The sequence below is a fragment of the Scyliorhinus torazame genome, chromosome 16 (genome assembly GCF_047496885.1).
Source record: "Scyliorhinus torazame isolate Kashiwa2021f chromosome 16, sScyTor2.1, whole genome shotgun sequence".
Taxonomy (NCBI): domain Eukaryota; kingdom Metazoa; phylum Chordata; class Chondrichthyes; order Carcharhiniformes; family Scyliorhinidae; genus Scyliorhinus; species Scyliorhinus torazame.
Window position 1 is genome coordinate 39,451,258 of NC_092722.1, and position 19,449 is coordinate 39,470,706.

The window sequence follows — 19,449 nt, forward strand, 5'->3', positions numbered from 1 at the left end:
TAGGAGACTGTTAGATAAGTTAAAAGCCAGGCAGCACGGTGGCGCAGTGGGTAGCACTGCTGCCTCACGGCGCTGAGGTCCAACTTCGATCCCGACTCTGGGCCACTGTCTCTGTGGAGTTTGCACATTCTCCCCGTGTTTGCGTGGGTTTTGCCCCCACAACCCAAAGATGTGCAGGGTAGGTAGATTGGCCATGCTTAATTGCCCCGAATTGGAAAACAATTGGGTACTCTAAAAAATTTTTTAAAGTTAAAAGCCCATGGTGTTAAGAGCAAAATCCTGGCATGGATAGAGGATTGGCTGACTGGCAGAAGGCAGAGAGTTGGGATAAAGGGGTCTTTTTCAGGATGGCAGCCGGTGACTAGTGGTGTGCCTCAGGGGTTTGTGCTGGGACCACAACTTTTCATAGTATACATTAATGATCTGGAAGAAGGTACTGAGGCACTGTTGCTAAGTTTGCAGATGATACAAAGATCTGTAGAGGGACAGGTAGTATTGAGGAGGCAAGGGGGCTGCAGAAGGACTTGGACAAGCTAGGAGAGTGGGCAATGAAGTGGCAAATGAAATACAATGTGGAAAAGTGTGAGGTTATGCACTGTGGAAGGAGGAATTTAGGCATAGGCTATTTTCTAAATGGGGAAATGCTTCAGAAATCAGAAGCACAAAGGGACTTGGGAGTCCTTGTTCACAATTCTCTTAAGGTTAATGTGCAGGTTCAGTCGGCAGTTAAGAAGGCAAATGCAATGTTAGCATTCATCTCAAGATGGCTAGAATACAAGACCAGGGATCTGTATAAGGCTCTGGACAGACCCCATTTGGAGTATTGTGAGCAGTTTTGGGCCCCGTATCTAAGGAAGGATGTGCTGGCCTTGGAAAGGGTCCAGAGGTGATTCACAAGAATGATCCCTGGAATGAAGAACTTGTCGTATGAGGAACGGTTGAGGACTCTGGGTCTGTATGTGTTGGAGTTTAGAAGGATGACGGGGATCTTATTGAAACTTACAAGATACTGCGAGGCCTGGATAGAGTGGACGTGGAGAGGATGTTTCCACTTGTAGGAAAAACTAGAACCAGAGGACACCATCTCAGACTAAAGGGACGATCCTTTAAAACAGAGAGGAATTTCTTCAGCCACAGGGTGGTGAATCTGTGGAACTCTTTGCTGCAGAAGGCTGTGGAGGCCAATTCACTGAGTGTCTTTAAGACAGAGATAGATAGGTTCATGATTAATAAGGGGATCAGGTGTTATGGGGAGAAGGCAGGAGAGTGGGGATGAGAAACTATCAGCCATGATTGAATGGCGGAGCAGACTCGATGGGCCGAGTTGCCTAATTCTGTTCCTAGTCTTATGGTCTTTCCATCTGGATTTTTCTCCCTATCATTGCTTCCAACTTTTCTCATGTCTTTTGAAGTAAAGTTCTTTTTCCTGCACCATCAACGTAGTCACTCATTGATGTGTATGATTGATGTATTAAATCTGTTTTCACCAACTTGATTCATATCGGCAATAATCCTGAAATCTTCAAAATCCCTTTGCAATCTTGCTCTTTGCTACCTCACTGGTTTGCAAAAGAACCACAATTTATGACCCGTTCCCTCCTTTCCAAAACATCGAACAACTTGCAACTTTGGATAGAAACACCAGCAAGTCAACAACTTCAGGAAACAAAGAGTGAATGGGCAAAGAATGTGTTTTGTTTTTAAAGAAAAGGAACAAACCTAAGTTAACATTTCCCCCCCCCCTTATTCTTCCCTATGGGGACTTGCTTGTCACTCGTACGCACCTTTTCTCAGCCAATTCTGGTTGTTTTCATTATTTCCACTGGAACCATGTCAAATTGGTGAAAATAGCCATAAATATTCTACCGATTTGATTAGCATCACTTGTGCAAGGAAATACCAGTGGAAATAAAATCATATTTCCATTGAGGCCCACATCACAATGGCAGTGACATCATAGAGCAGCTGTTAAATATCTCCACTAGTGGCGCTGACACAACTCAGTAGTTTTCAAACTTTCTTTTGTAGGGCCAACCTCAATTCTGAAGGACAGTGTCTCTGATCCAAAGGGAAAGCTTGGTATGACTACCTAAAACATTTTCATCAGTATACAGATGGGAAATAGTCCAAAAATCTTGTGATTTGAGGAATCCACCCTGGAGTCCCTTTCCAGACCCTCATTCAAAACTTATGCCATGACCATTGGGTGACATTGTCAGACCATTATACCATTGGTTTGACATAACAAAATATTCTTTAGGAAGCATTGGGACTTCTACAGATAAGTTATCCAAAACCTTTATGACATTAGCTTTCTTGTCCCCTACCCGAAATTCTCTCCTGAAGGTGCTTTTCTTGAGATGCCGTTCCACCGGTGAAAAAGTTCTTTAATATCTTACTGAACAAGTCTTTTATCCAGTAGCAGCGTTGTCATAGGGAATCAGAAAGTTACTTGAATGAGGCAGATGTCATAGCTCATCCCATTTCTAATCTCAACTAACATTCACCACACGGGGCAAGCTCTTTCAGATGGCAGGGTCTCCTGCCCCAGCATCCAAAGAGTAGGTGGGAAATACATCCCTGCTGATAATAGCAGCCCCCCAGCCATTTAGTGCTTAATTTAGTGTTAATTGATTGTTGACAAGATTTTCTCTCCTCACACAGGATGCAGCCCTCTATCAGCCAGCTGGTCTTCAGCTGGGGAGAGGGCAGGCTACCCTTTGTAAAATTGCAACCCATTCATTGCCTTAAACAAACACTCCCTCCACCACTGGCACAGTGGCAGCAGTGTGCACAACAGCAATTCACCAAGGTTTCTTCCAAACCCACAACCGCTACCTCTAGGAAGAACAAGGGCAGACACATGGGGACACCACCAGGTGTGGGAAAAAAAACAGATTTCTGAATTTTATTTCAATATCACTCATATACTGTGAAACAGGCAGTGTGTGTGAGTAAGAGTGTGGCTGGTCTAATTAAACTGAAGACAGTTAGACTGTAAGGGTCAAAACATCAATAGAGAGTAAATGTGAAAGAAAGTAGTTGAAGTGGAAACAAACGGACTGTCAGGGGCAACTTGAATTGGAATTATATTAGGCAGATAAGGGAAGAGATTTAAAGTTAATTGTTGTATTTTTAAAAAACCATATACAATTAGGAGATCGTAAATGGGTGAAACAAAGGAGTAAGTTAAGTTTTATAAAACATTAACCCATAAAGTACCATGAAAGATCGGTCAAGTCTGGGAAAAAATACTTTTTAAAGGACAATAAAGCAGAAGTTCAATGGGGGAAAGTATTTAAAGATTGAAGATTATTAGAGTTTGGCTATGAGGTCTTGTGTGCTGGAGATAGACCGCTGAATAACAGTTATCACTACCCTCAAAGAAACGTGTTTGTGTTAGCAAGGTTGTTGAAACAAACTGTGGTCTCAATCTTGAATAAGAGGAAATGAAACATTGGCATAATATTTCCCGGAGAACAGCAGTGTATTGGGTTGTTATAGTACTGAAATTTTTATAGATTAAAAAAAATTGAGGATTGTTGCTGTCAAAAAGAGATTTAGCTCTGAGTTTATTTAAGCCAAACATTTTTCAGAAATGCTTGTAAAAGTACAGTTAGCTGTGTAAAGCTTTTCTTGTGTTTTAATTGTTCTTTTCTTCCTTCTTGGTTTTAAAAAATGTTTAAAATTAATATTTACAATCATCACAAGTGGTCTGAAATGTATTTTTCTTGATTTCAGGTACCTCCTCATAATATACAAATTGCAAAACTGTTGAGGCAGCTTGTTCCAAGTTTCCCTTTGGGATTTGGGCAGCCTGACACTTACCATCGGTCATGCCATAATAACTACCTGGAAATTCCCCTCCAAGCCATTCATTATCTTGACTTGGACATATATTGCTGTTCATTTACTGTCTTTGAGTCAAAAATCTGGAACTCTCTTCCTAACAGCACTGTGGATGTACCTATACCACATGGACTGCAAGAGTTCAAGAAGGCAGCTCACCATCACTTTCTCAAGGGCAATTAGGGATGAGCAATAAATGCTGGCCTACCCTGCGACGTTCACATCCCATGAATTAATAATATAAAGCATTGACTTTAATGTTCACCAGTATGAAATATAGGGATTGAGTGGTGCAATAATTCTCCATACAGCTTGTTCTTTCATTTCTGCTTCCTATGTCAGTTATGACTGAATTTGTCGCACTCTCACCTGGAGTTAGAAGGTTGTGGGTTCAAGTCTCACTCCAGGACTTGAGCACAGAAATCAAAGCTGACTTTCTAATGCAGTTCAGAGGGTGTGCTGGACTGTTCAAGGTATAGTCTTAAAAATAAGATGTTAAACTGATGTGTGAGGCAATTTTTGTATGTAGAGGGTGGTGAGTGCCTGGAACCCGTTGCCTGGGGAGGTTGTGGAAGCAGATGCATTAACGACGTTCAAATGGCATCTTGACAAATACATGGACAGGATGGGTATAGAGTGATACAGCACAAGGAAGTGCTGAGGGTTTTATCCAAGGTTGGCATCATGACCGGTACAGGCTTGGAGGGCTGAAGGACCTGTTCTTCTGCTGTATTGTTCTTTGGCTCCCCGCCTGCCCCCTCAATGTGGATGTAAAATATCCCTTAGCACTATTTCAAAGAAGAGTTGGAGAGTTATCCCCGGTGTCCTGGCCAATATCTAGCCCACAATTGGCATCACAAAAACAGATGCTCTGATCATTATCACATTGCTTTTGAGGGTCCTTGCCATATGTATTTCAGGTGACTGTATTTCCTACATCACAACAGTGGCTACAGTACTTCATTGGTGTAAAACAGTTTGTGATGTCCAGTGGTCATGAAAGGCCTTTTTGAAAGTTGGGTTTGAATTCAGCCCTGACTAAAGGAATTAAAAGTCTCTTTAAGCTGGCTTTGTGGAATCTACATGCAATGAGTTCTCAACACAGATTTGCTATCGGACACAAAGTAGAACTCCGGGTGATTGGGAATTAAGAAATAGTTGGATGGATTCTTCAAAAATTGGGGCCAAGGAATGTAGCTGGGAGAGATATGTTTTTTAAAAAATAAACATTTTATTGAGGTATTTTTGGGTATTATAACAACACAATAAACAATGTACATGAAACTATAAACATAGTGCAAAAGCCGTCTCCCTCCCTTGCAGGTCCCACCTTGATTAACCCCCTACTCTAAGCTCAACTAACCCCCCCCCCCTTCTGCTGACGATTAATTTTCTGCGAAGAAGTCGATGAACGGTTGCCACCTCCGGGCGAACCCCAACAGTGACCCTCTCAAGGCGAACTTGATTTTCTCCAAACAGAGAAAGCTAGCCATGTCCGATAGCCAGGTCTCTGGCTTCGGGCGCTTTGAGTCCCTCCAAGCTAATAGTATCCGTCTCCAGGCTACCAGGGAAGCAAAGGTCAGAACGTATGCCTCTTTCTCCTCCTGGATTCCCGGGTCTTCCGACACCCCGAAAACCGCCACCTCTGGACTCAGCGCCACCCTTGTTTTTAACACCGTGGACATGACATCTGCAAACCTCTGCCAAAATCCCCTAAGCTTCGCACATGTCCAGAACTCGTGGACATGGTTCGCTGGTCCTCCCGCACATTTTGCATACCTGTTTTCCACCCCAAAGAATCTGCTCATCCGGGCCACTGTCATGTGAGCCCGGTAAACGACCTTAAATTGTATCAGGCTGAGCCTGGCACATGTTGTGGACGCGTTGACTCTACTCAACGCGTCCGCCCATAGACCATCCACTATCTCTCCTCCAAGCTCCTCCTCCCACTTGTGCTTCAGCTACTCGGTCTGCGTCTCCTCTGAACCCATAAGTTCCTTGTAAATGTCCTATCCACCCTCTGGAAACTACCCTGTTCTCAATCCCCCTAAGCGGTAGGAGCGGGAAGGTTGACACCTGTTTACGTAGGAAGTCCCGCACCTGCAGATACCGGAATTTGTTCGCCTCGTCAACCCAAACTTCTCCTCCAGCGCCCTCATACTCGTAAAGCTCCCCTCTATACATATCCTCTCAATCCCTGCTCTCCGCCATATTCGGAACCCCCCATCCTGGTGATCATTACAGATTGGGGACTAGACCGATGCTCCCTCTGCTCCCACATGTCTCCTCCATTGCCCAAGACTCTCAGGGCAGCCACCACCACGGGGCTGGTGGAGTACCATGCCGGCGGGAACGGCAGAGACGCAGTTACCAACGCCCCAGACTGGTGCCCTTGCATGAAGCTGCCTCCATACGCTCCCATGCCGACCCCTCCCCCACCACCACTACATGGCTATATTCGCCGCCCAGTAATAGTTATTAAAAGTTGGCAGCGCCAGCCCGCCCTCTCCCCGACTCCGCTCAAGCATTAGCTTCCTTACCCGCAGGGTCTTGCCTGCCCAAACAAAGCCAGAGATCACTTTGCTGACCCGTTTAAAAAAAGACCGCGGAATAAAGATGGGGAGACATTGAAACACGAACAGGAATCTCGGGAGGACCGTCATCTTCACCGTCTGCACCCTCCCAGCTAATGACAACGGGAGCACGTCCCATCTCCGAAAATCGTCCTTCATTTGGTCTACAAGCCGGACCAGATTTAATTTATGCAGCCGGTCCCATTCCCACACCACTTGACTGTCTAGGTTGGGAGAGATATATTTAAGAGGCCTGTATGTGCTCAATGTTATGTGTTATGTGGATACTCATGCTAAAGCTTATTTGGGAACACATATTTGGGATGCGCTAAGTGGAGATTCAAATTGCATTCTACTCCATGTTACCCTTAACCAGGTGTGCTTAATATACCACATTCAAGGGAGTATCTGGTCTGTGCTAGATCTCATTTAGAAATGCTTGACTGTGACACTGTAGAAGAATTACGCATTTTAAAAATATAAATTTTCAGGGCTTGGGCATTTTGGGCAAACTGACAGTTATTGCCCATCCACAGTTTCCCTGGTTTATGCAACTGAGTAACCTGCTAGGTCACTTTAGAGGACATTAAAGGTCAACATGTCGTGAAAGGCTGGATTCACATCTAGACCATACCAGGTAAGGATAGCAGGTTATTTGTTTTAAATGGCAATCTTCTTGATCATTTTTATGTATACCAACTTTTAAGTTCTAGTTTTATGTACATTTAAATTGAATTCAAGCTCTCGTAGTGTCACCTCGGATTAATAGTTACATTCTCTGGATTATTGGGTCAGTATATAACAAGTATACTACAATGCAGTATTGTATTGTACAGGGCAGCACTGTAGCATAGTTTCTTCACAGTTCCAGGGTCCCAGGTTCGATTCCTGGCTTGGGTCACTGTCTGTGTGGAGTTTGCACGTTCTCCCGTGTCTGTGTGGGTTTCCTCCGGGTGGTCTGGTTTCCTCCCACAGTCCAAAGATGTGCAGGTTAGGTGGATTGGCCAAGCTAAATTGCCCTTCATGTCCAAAAAGGTGGGGTGACGTTACTGGGATAGGGTGGGGGTGTGGGCTTGGGTAGGGTGCTCTTTCCAAGGGCCGGTGCAGATTCAATGGGCCGAATGGCCTCCTTCTGCACCGTAAATTCTATGATTCTAAATTCTATGATTCTATGAAACTCATGTTGCATATACGTGACCTGCTAGTACAGCTATACAATACAATAAGTGTTTTACTCGACAACAGTGCTATGTGTCTCAGTTCAGCTCTAAAAGTCACAAGTATAATTCCTCAGAAGTAATATATTGCAGTGGTTTTCTTTGTGATAGATAACAAGACAGATGACGGGGAAAGAGAAGGATGCCAAAGGAATCCCATTTTTAAAGCATCATCATTCACAAGAGAATTCTGTCTGAGGTTAGGAACCAGAGGAATTTTCCATTCCAGAGTTTTACGGGTCATTTTGTTTTCTTTTTTTTTTATTCGTTCTTGGGATGTGGGCATTACTGACTGGGCCAGCATTTGTTACCTCTCCTTAATTGCCCTTGAACTGAGTGGCTTGCTATGCCATTTCAGTGAAAGGCAGTTAAGACTCAACCGCATCGCTGTGTGGGTCTGGAGCCAGACCGCGTAAGGAGGGCAGATTTCCTTCCCTGAAGGACATTAGATTGTTGTAAAGACCCATCTGGTTCACTAATGTCCTTTAGGGAAGGAGATCTGCCATCCTTACTCGGTCTGGCCTACATGTGACTCCAGATACACAATGTGGTTGATTCTTAAATGCCCTCTGAAACAGCCTAGCAAGCCATTCAGTTCAAGGGCAATTGGGGATTGGCAAAAAATGGTGGCCTAGTCAGCGACGTCCACATCCCATAAAAAAAATAAAATATTAAGAGCATAAAAGGTAGCATGCGTGTCCACAACCTGCAAAGAATTCTGACACATGTAAATGGATGGTGACACATTCCACTTTTTATGTGGCATTTTCGACCTGATGTGGCGCTCAGTGGTCCGTCAGGTCCCTCCTTCTGCCAGATGTCCCATTGTCTGCTTCCGTTCTATAATGCCTCGAACCATTTCATTACAGTGCTCAAACTATTCTGTGTAGTATCGAGGTGAGCGAAGCCTTTGCCTCAAAGAAAGTTGTGGTTCCGCTCGATATATCTGAGACCTATTCAGAGGTTCATATAATGTTCCCTTATGAGTTTAGAACCTGGAGGTTGCTTTAGTCCCCCAATACTTCTGCATGGTCGAGTGCTCAATGTCGATCTTACTGGATTCAAAGACGATGCACATGGAGACGGTACATCCTTCACTGGCCTCCATATAATTTCTGTCAGCCTTGAATGAGCTTTATTTATGGACCCAAACTTGGACCTCTTGTGTTTGCCTGCAGCATTATCTCAAGTCTGTGTTTATATCTGAACATCACCCTCAATTTCAGTCATCACTTTCCAACCTTCATGATTTAAAGCTGACAGATGTTGATCCTTGCAATTCCTGCTAGATGATCATTAAAACTGCATGAGTTAGGTGATTTCTGCAGAGGCCCCAGATGCCTGATCTGGACATAGGAGGATGCAGGGCTGGTCCAGAAAGCCTGGATAGTGTCTCATCACATTAACCCTCTGACAACTCTGACATGGTCAACTGGCATGGTAATGTGCACCTTACCATTGCATCGGTGTGCAGGGTTCCATGTGCTTTGGTCAGCCTGCTGGAATTAAAATGCGATGGTCTCAAGTGGGACCAGAGCGAGTCTCCGAGACATTTGATATGTGCTCTTTATTATCAACGATTGAGGTCCTTAAGGCTCGGATGGTACGTCATAATTTCCTTTCAGACCCACAAATGCCATGACTAGGGAGCATGAGAAATTAGGAGCCTCAAAACAGAGGTATGGTCGAATGCTAAACAGATATCAGACTATGGTGTTCCTGAAGGTTTTGCGGTCCACAGAAAGGTGAGTAGAACTGCGGTCTTGCATCCACTACTGAGAATTACGGGTGACTGTGTACCGAAGAAATATCTATGTTGGGGATGGAGTAGAATGATGAGGCTTGAACACTTGCCTTGCCTACGTATGCGAACAACATGCACTGCCGATTCAGAATTGATCTCAAATATGAAGGTGAGAACCACTGAGTGATGATTGTCCTCCGTAAGGCACCTTGCCAGGCTGCAGGCTTACTGCCATATGAGCACGGAGGATTGCAGTGCTGCTTCTGCCTCTTGAAGGCTACCATAGGCTTTGGAATGTTGGTGAGATGTTTGAAGAGGCTGCAGACAAAACACCATTTTGCTGTTATTGTCCCATAACAGAAAGATGACATGCGGGCTGCTGTACCTTCCGGGGATGAGGTCTTTGTGATGCAAGATTACAACTCCTTATTCAGAGGTGGATGTGCCGCATTGACCTGATTAGGAGCACAACCAAAGTGGTAAGTTCGACCCAGCAGGGAGGACACTGGGGAAAGAGGTTCGTCTGAGCTAATCGTCATCATCCTCCTGGAACCTGGTGGCTATAAGCCTGTCATGTGCACTCCTGCCTCGTCTGTCCCATGCCAAGCCCTTTCTCTGGAGCCATAGTATCCTCATCTTCATTGAGCTCAACCCTTTCAACATCCTCTGGAGGAAACATTCAGCTCCTCAATCTCTCCATCTGGCAACTCATCTCCTCTGTGCAGCAGCAGGTTGTTTAGAACACAGCATGCCATGATGATGGGAGAGACCCTCTGGGGAGAATACTGGAGAGCGTAAGTTGAACTGTCCAAACAAGATCGGGGGCATTTTTCAAAGGGGAACAGTGAACTAGTCAACTCCTGCTCATTAATTTCATTTGTTTGTAGGATCTTACTGTGCACAAACTGCCTGCTGCATTTACCTGTAGAACAGTGACTGCGCCTCATCGCATCTTCGGGAAGGCAATAGTCCACCCAATAAATGAGCGTGTTGCAGCATGAGCAGCATTATCCCTCTCCACTGAGTCATTTTGTGGCTGCCGAGCAGGCATCATCAACCACGTCCTTTGCAGGTAGTCTTTGTCACGAAAGAGCTAACCCTGGATGCAATGAGGGCCCTTGATATTCTGTGGCATCTGCATATGATTCAAGATGTACAAGTAATGGGAGTTCATGTTAAGTTCAGACGGCGTCTCAGTAATAAAAACTGGAAAACTTCTTCAATTCAAATTTTGTGTTCTAAAATCACTTCTCATCCAACCCCAGAATGCCACCTGTATCCCCTTTATATATATATATATATATATATATATGTGCAGTCTATCAAACAATCAGTGTGATCTAATAAACTATAGCTCCAATTTTGAATGAAACATTGGGAAATATTAACTCTTTCCTAATAGTTTCCAGGATATCTCGCACAAACCTGCATTACCTGCTTCTGGTGGTAGCAGACCAGCTGCACACTGAGTGTATGGAATACTTTCTCATTGACAAACTAGTGGCTGTTCTCAGGGAGCTCTTAAAGCAACATATGTATAGTCAATGGCACCCCTAACCTGTGGGAATTCAGAGATCACTCCAAATCCCACTTCACTTACAGCCTAGCTAGTTTCATCCAAGGAGAACTGAATGTAATCATGCACCTTGTTAAATAGGGCATCTATAACCTTTCAAATGTATTTATGTGCAGATGCATGAGAAATCCTGCCGAGGTCCCCATTGGAGCACTGCGAAGACACATGCGAAGAAGTTCAGAGCGGTCATCACTTTTAGAGTCACTGGCAGTGAGTAGCCTCCCAGTCCCTACGATGTCAACTCCTCCCAGCGAATGTGGCAGATGTGAAATATCACATCCACAGACATGCAAAGGCATCTACTGCAGTGTCCCTTGCTTATCTGGAGGTATGAAAAGGTGTCATCTGTACATCCTTAGTCTTTCCAGATGTCTCCAATCAATGGCTCTGTCTGCCTCAGCTTCTGGGTCTTGAGGGAGCCCCGCGCACCCTTGTTCAACAAGGTGAGATTCTTCCCTTATTCTAGCCTGGCGCAACAGGCCCTTCAATCTCCTTCTTGGCTGAATGCCAGGATGAAGGCAAATAGTCTGCTCCATCCATGAGGCACTTTGTGCTCGCGTTTACAGAAATATTTAACAGAAACATCTGCAGTCTGTATCAAGCCACCAACCTCTAAAACCAGCATGTGTGAAGGAAGCACACCATGCACACCACGCTAGGAAGGACTAACACAGGAATTACAACCCTCTATCTCCCTGGATTGGGACCAGGACAGTCTTGACAAGCACAGCCCTCTAAATTGTGACACAATTGCCCAGGGTTCGGTCTGTTTTCTGGCCCCAAATACTTGTCCTGCCAAGGAATGTCACTGCTTTCTGGCTTTTGAAATATTCAGCGTGTTATTTAATGTATTTAATCTAATTCATGGGGTCACGGCTAGTGAACAAGCTTGATTTCAATCTTGCCGCCCAGTGGCCCACTCACTGACCCAGGTTGCCCATCACTGCTCTAGCCCCATCTCCTGGTGCACTTTTGCGTTTATACACTCTGTCCCTTCCTGCCACACACAGATTATCAATTCCATTATTACTACCTTGCTCTCTTACCTTGTTCTCTCCCTTTAATTTACCACACCTTCCCTCATTTGATCCCCCTCCCTCCCACTATTTACTTTAAAGACCTCTACTGCCCTCCTTATACAACTCTCCAGAACACTGGTCCCAGCACTGTTCAGGTGAAGACCGACCAAACGGTACAGCTCCCACTTTCCTCAGTACTGGTGCCAGTGCCCAATAAATCAAAACCCATTTCTCCCACACCAATCTTTGAGCCATGAATCTCTCAAATTCTTATTTACACTACTCCAATTTGCTCATCGTGCATGTAATAACATTGAGGTTAAAAAATAGTTTATCCAGTCACTGGGTCTTGCAAATTAGTTTGCCTCAGATCACACAGGTGTCCACAAGCTCTCATTTTCCAGCTGCAACATATCACCTGCCCTATCGCTAAAGCATTTAATTATTTTACCAATTACATTTTAATTTTTAAAAAAATATTTTTATTAAGGCATTTGTATATACAATAAATACAAACAAATCAAGAGCAAGAATAAACAGGGATATCATAATAAATAAATAACTAGCTAATCAACACCCCAGTCCCCCCTGCCATTTCCCACCTCCCGCCTTGCCTTCTCCATTTTAACCCCTTTAGCTCTACCCCCTCCCTCTTACCCCGCTGACGCCTCAATTCTCCTTGAAGAAATCAATGAACGGCTTCCACCTGGGGCAAACCCATCAACCGGTCCATTAAGGCAAACTCGATTCTCTCCAACATTAGGAACTCCACCATGTCGCACACGCGCACCCCCCCAGTTTCGGTGGCTCCGGATCCCTCCATTCCAACAAAATCTGTCTCCAGGCTACAAGGGAGGTAAATGCCAAGACATCGGCCCCTCTCACCCCCTGGACTCCGGGTCTCGCAACACTCCAAATATAACCACTTCTAGGCTCGGCACCACCTTCATCTTCAACACCTCGGACATTACTTCCGCAAATCCCTGCCAGAACCCCTTCAGTCTCCCCCCCCCCCCCCCCCCCCCCCCCCCCACCACCACCGCCAAATCCTTTCCTCGATAGTACTTTATCCTACAAGCCTGAGGGCAGAAAACTGGAAAAGGACGGCACCTGCTTCTTCACAATGCCTTGACATGTAAGTATCTGGACCCATTCCCACTGGGCAGCTCATATTCCTCCTCCAAGTTCTCTAAGCTGCCCCCCACAAACAAGTCCCCAAACCCACAATCCCTGCCTATCGCCATCCCCGAAACCGTGTGTCAAGCCCCCCCAGTGCAAAGCTGTGGTTGTCGCAAATCGGTGCCCACACTGAGGCACCTTCCAACCTCGGATGCTGCCGACACTGCCCCCATACTCATAGGGTCACCACCACCATTGGGCCGTGCAGTACTTGGCCAGTAAGAACGGGCGAGGCACCATCAATAATGTCCCTAAACTCGTATCCCTGCAAGAGGCCGCCTACATCCTCGCCATGCTGATCCCTCCCCCACTACCCACTTCCTCACCATAGCGATGTTTGCTGCCCAGTAATAATACATTATGTTTGGCAATGCCAACCCCCCCCCCACCACCGTTCCAACAGCACCTTCATACTTGTGACAATAAATTATTATAATTAAGAGCAGCACGATAGCATAGTGGTTAGCACAGTTGCTTCACAGCTCCAGGGTCCCAGGTTCAATTCCTGGCTTGGGTCACTGTCTGTGCGGAGTCTGCATGTTCGCCCCGTGTGTTTCCACCGGGTGCTCCGGTTTCCTCCCACAGTCCAAAGATGTGCGGGTTAGATGGAATGGCCATGCTAAGTTATCCTTAGTGTCCAAAAAGGTTAACCGGGGTTACTGGGATAGGCGAAGGTGCGGGCTTGGGTGGGGTGCTCTTTCCAAGGGCCGGTGCGGACTCCTTCAGCACTGTAGATTCTATGATTAGAACATAGAACATAGAACAGTACAGCACAGAACAGGCCCTTCGGCCCTCGATGTTGTGCCGAGCATTGTCAGAAACCAAGATCCAGCTATCCCACTCCCTGTCATTCTGCTGTGCTCCATGTGCCGATCCAATAACCGCTTGAAAGTTCCTAAAGTGTCCGACTCCACTATCACAGCAGGCAGTCCATTCCACACCCTAACCACTCTCTGAGTAAAGAACCTACCTCGGACATCCCTCCTATATCTCCCACCCTGAACCTTATAGTTATGCCCCCTTGTAACAGCTGCATCCACCTGAGGAAATAGGTCTCTGAACGTCTACTCTATCTATCCCCTGCATCATCTTATAAACCTCTATTAAGTCACTTCTCATCCTCTTCCGCTCCAAAGAGAAAAGCCCTAGCTCCCTCAACCTTTCCTCATAAGACCCATCCTGCAAACCAGGCAGCATCCTGGTAAATCTCCTTTGCACACTTTCCAATGCTTCCACATCCTTCCTATAGTGAGGTGACCAGAACTGCACACAATACTCCAAATGTGGTCTCACCAGGGTCATGTACAGTTGCAGCATAACCCCACGGCTCTTAAACTCAAGTCCCCTGAATAAACGCTAACACACTGTAGGCCTTCTTCACGGCTCTATCCACTTGAGTGGCAACCTTCAGAGATCTGTGGACATGAACCCCAAGATCTCTCTGTTCCTGCACATTCTTCAGAACCCTGCCGTTGACCCTGTAATCCACATTCAAATTTTTTCTACCAAAATGAATCACCTTGCACTTATCAGGGTTAAACTCCATCTGCCATTTTGCTGCCCAGCTCTGCATCCTATCAATGTCTCTTTGCAGCCTACAACAGCCCTCCACCTCATCCACTACTCCACCAATCTTGGTGTCATCAGCAAATTTACTGACCCACCCTTCAGCCCCCCTCCTCCAAGTCATTGATAAAAATCACAAATAGCAGAGGACCCAGCACTGATCCCTGTGGTACACCGCTGGTAACTGGTCTCCAGTTTGAAAATTTTCCATCCACCACCACTCTGTATTCTATCGGGATTAACGCGCGGGGTTTTCCCTGCTCACACAAACCCGAGGTCAAAATGTTGACTTTCTGAAAGAATGATTTTGGGCCGAAGATTAGAAGTTCCTGGAAGACAAATAAGAGCCTTGACAGCGCCTTCATTTTCACTATCTGCACCCACCCCACCAGCGACAGTGCTACACATACCACCTCTCAAAATCCCCTCTCATCTGTTCCACCATAGAACATAGAATATACAATGCAGAAGGAGGCCATTCGGCCCATCGAGTCTGCACTGACCCATTTAAGCCCTCACTTCCACCCTATCCCCATAACCCAATAACCCCTCCCAACCTTTTTGGACAATCCACCTAACCTGTACGTCTTTGGACTGTGGGAGGAAACCGGAGCACCAGGAGGAAACCCACGCAGACATGGGGAGAACGTGCAGACTCCGCACAGAAGTGACCCAGCGGGGAATCGAACCTGGGACCCTGGCACTGTGAAGCCACAGTGCTAGCCACGTGTGCTACCGTGCGGCCCAACCGAGCCAAATTCAACTTATGAATCTGCTCCCATCCCCATGCCACCTGGATGCCCAAGTATGTGAAGTTCACCCACACCACCTTGAACAGCAGCTCTCCCAACCTCCTCTCCTACACCCTGGTCTCAATCGGGAACACCACTCTCTTCCCCAAGTTTAGCTTATATCCGGAAAACCGGCCAAACTCCTCCAGAATGCTCATGATTCCCCCAATACCTCCCAGTGAGTCTGAAATATACAGCAGCAGGTCGCCCACATACAATCCCTCTCCAACTCAACGCTCTAAGCGCCATTGCCAGTGGCTCTATTGCCAAGGCAAAAAGCAACAGGGAGAGTGGGCATCCCTGGCTTGACCCATGATGTAACCCAAAGTACCGCAAGCTCACCCGGTTCGTCCGCACACTTGCTACCGGCGCGTTGTATAGCAGCCTGACCAACCCACAAACCTCTGCCTGAATCCAAACGTCCTAACACTTCCCACAGATACTCCCACTCCACCCAATCGAAAGCCTTCTCTGCATCCACTGCCACTGCCACATCCTGGCCCTCCGGGGCATCATTATCGCGTTCAATAACCTCCTAACATTTGCCGACAATTGCCTCCCTTTACAAACCCCGTCTGGTCTTCCTCTATCACCCCGGCACACAGTCCTCGATGCGCGAGACCAGGATCTTAGCATCCATATTTGATAAAGACATTGAGCAATAGGACCCACACTGCTCTGGATCTTTATCTTTCTTCAGTATTAGGGATATGGACGCCTGTGACAATGTAGGGCTCATGAAATGCCCTCACCAGCAGAGGCCCCAGGTCCCCCCAAATTCCAGCGTGAACCCATCCGGGCCCGGGGCCTTCCCTACCTGCATTGCCCCCATACTCTCCATCACCTCCACCAGTCCAATGGGGCCCCCAGCCCCTCCACCAGTTCCTCCTCAACCTTGGGGAACTCTAACCCATTCAGGAACTGCAACATTCCTCTCCTCTCTCCCCCCCCCCCCCCCCCCCCCCACCTAGTCTGATCCCCAATCTTCAGTTGTGTCTCATGTAAAAAAAAAACACATCCAGTTTCAAATTCCTCAAGTGCGCGAACACACACAACCATTTTACTGGCCCATTCAGTCCTCTCACATTCCACATGACCAACCTGAGCCCGCCCCCCCCCCCCACAAACATATCCCCCACCCCGAACACCTCCATGGAACAAAAAACAAAGAAACAGAAAAAAGGCGCACTCACCCTCGACGCTCCCCAAGCATCCTGCCACCAAACCCAACAAAACATCTCACAGAAGAAAAGTTTTCAAACAACCGTCAAAACAAAAGCCAGAAAAAGCAAACATTGCCTCACACCTTCTCCAAAGTTCAATGTCCTCCTTCTCCTACCAATCCATTGTCTCTCAAAAAATCCATCACCTCCTCTGGCATTCCGAAATAATGCTCTTGGCTGTTAAAGGTCACCCGGAGGCAGGCTGGGTACAGCAACCCGAACTTCACCCCCTTCTTAAAGAGGCAGCCTTCACCCGGTTAAACCTAGCCAGGTCCGCACCCAGGTTCTGGTACACCAGAGGCTCATTCCCTTCCCAGGTGCACCTCATCTGCCTCCCGCCCATCTCAATATCTTTTCTTTATCTAGGAACCAATGGTGAAGCACCACCATCGCCCTCGGTGGCTTGTTCGTCTACGGCTTCCTCATCAGCACCCTGTGCGCACGGTCAACCTCCAGGGGCCGGTCAAAGGCCTCCTCACCCATCAATTTCTCCAGTAACTTGGCAACATACATGCTGGCGCCCGGTCTCTTGATACCTTCAAGCATCCCAACAACTCTGTCCCCTGGAGTGATTCTTCACGTCCTCCACCTTCTCCTTCAACCGCTTCTGAGCCTCCCACGTCACACCTATCTTGGCCGCCATCGAGGCAAGCTGCGCCTCGTGCTCCCCCAACATCTCCACTTTCTGAATAGCCTAGCCCTGGGACTCCAACCTCTGTTCCATGCGGTCAATTCTGCTTTCAGTGGTTCCACCACCCTGACTAGGTTTTCTTGGGCTTCCCTCCTCTGCCGGCTGAACTTCCCATTCAAGAAGTCCACCAGTTGCTCAATCGATCATTGGGCGGGCAGGACACGCCCTTTACCCTCTGCCATCTTGACCTGTGGCACACGAAGATTCTCTTGCTCCAACTGGTCCCTTCTTTTCGCCCCACTTCTGGTCCGTGGATCCATCCACCAGCCCCACCAGTGAAGTTTCATTTTCTCCAGTCACCCCTGCACCTTTTTTCACCAAAACGTCCATCCTACCAGCGGGGAAAAGGTCCGAAAAAACTGCCTCAAGCGGGAGCTGCCAATATTAACTCCAATGGCTGCCACCAGAGATCGATTCCCAAGGCCTCTTATAGATCTCATGTCAATTTAATGCAAACTCATGACCTCCTACCCACTCCCAATGAAATCACATAGCTTTAAATTGAGGGGAGATAGATAAAACACAGATGTCAGAGGTAGGTTCTTTACTCAGAGAGTAGTAAGGGCGTGGAATGCCCTGCCTGCAACAGGAGTGGACTCGCCAACACTAAGGACATTCAAATGGTCATTGGATAGACATATGGACGATAAGGGAATAGTGTAGATGTGCTTTAGAGTGGTTTCACAGGTCGGCGCAACATCGAGGGCCGAAGGGTCTGTACTGCGCTGTAATGTCTATGTTCTATGTTCTAACTCATGGCCCTTCCATGCTCATTTACCCAAAGTACACCATATACAGAACCAATTGAATTAAGGTAACAAAGTTGTGCGTGAAACTGGTTAGAGAAAGAAAATACCCATTCATAATTCTTGGGGAAAAAACTGATATTCCTATACTTCTATAAGTGTTGATCAAATGGACCATTAATGCACCAGTAACGGAAGTTTTAAACATTTCACAGCTCTTAGCCGTATGCAAATAAACATCGAGACATTGGCAAGAAATCACAGAAAAAATACCTTACACAAATATTAGTCAAGCAGTCAAGAGTTCTCAGAGCCCAGTCTCTTCAAAGGATTACCTCTGAGAGTCCTATTTTTGTAGCTGAGTGCTGACAATGATGGACACCTCTCCCGGGAGCCTGCAAGCAACCCCAAAGTTTCTGCTTTCCAGGTTCCCTGAGTAGCAACTACCCCACCCGCTGCTGGTTGAATTCCAGCAGTGGCGGGATGAGACCCTCAAGTGGGCATTAATTACCCACTTAAGGGCCTCAATTGGTGAAGAGGTGGGATGGCTGTCCATAAATCGCCCGTCAGATCCATAATTGGAGCAGAGACGGAACGCAGCAGGTTCCCCAGTCTCCCAATTGACTAAATCCCCTCCCTGCCTCCAAACTTGCCTCAGGAAGTCATTAAATTCTACCCATAGTATTTAATGCACTGTAACAAAAGTGTGATTATCTTGGTGCAAGCTACTTACTGTTTGTAAAAGGGATATTCGTTCCGAGTCCAATGCACGTACACGATCGCGTAATGCCAGGATTTCTTCATCCAGTTTGTTATTCTGTTCTTTGGCTTTATCTAGTTCTCCGAGGTCTGTGAAAAAAACAAGAAGATTTGAATCTTTTTCACTCTTCTCTTCTACAGACCCTTTCGGTTCTCCAGGCGTGTTCTCTTCCATAGGCTTGTTCTCTTCTACAGGAAATTCCTTCTGGTCTAAAAGCAATCCCTTCTCTTTTGCAGCCAATTTCTTCTGCTTTTTACTGGACTTTTTTTGTTTTCCAGGCACTTTCTCCTCTTTTGCAGGCTGTTCTTTTTTGTCTAAATCTGGACTCTCCATGATTCTACTAGGGGTTTCACATTGCTCCAAATACACACATTAGTGCGTCAGGGAAAGAGTAGGATATCAAGGTGCATCTTCTCGATCATCATTAGCCTGATGGTTGCCTTCAGCCATATGGCCTTGGGCAGTCAACACTCAACACGCTGTTGTTTCAAAAGCCCTTGCTGCCTTCAACTAAC

At 46.5% G+C, this 19,449-nt stretch overlaps 1 protein-coding gene across 5 annotated transcripts in view; it reads right to left on the reverse strand.

The window, feature by feature from the left end:
- ccdc30 (coiled-coil domain containing 30) overlaps nt 1-19,449 on the reverse strand; it is a 198,045-nt gene that overhangs the window by 120,543 nt on the left and 58,053 nt on the right. For all 5 annotated transcript variants that reach the window (XM_072478351.1, XM_072478352.1, XM_072478353.1 and 2 more), the window contains one exon: nt 18,908-19,023. In XM_072478351.1, the coding sequence (XP_072334452.1) occupies nt 18,908-19,023 (116 nt within the window). The remainder of the gene's footprint in view (nt 1-18,907; nt 19,024-19,449) is intronic.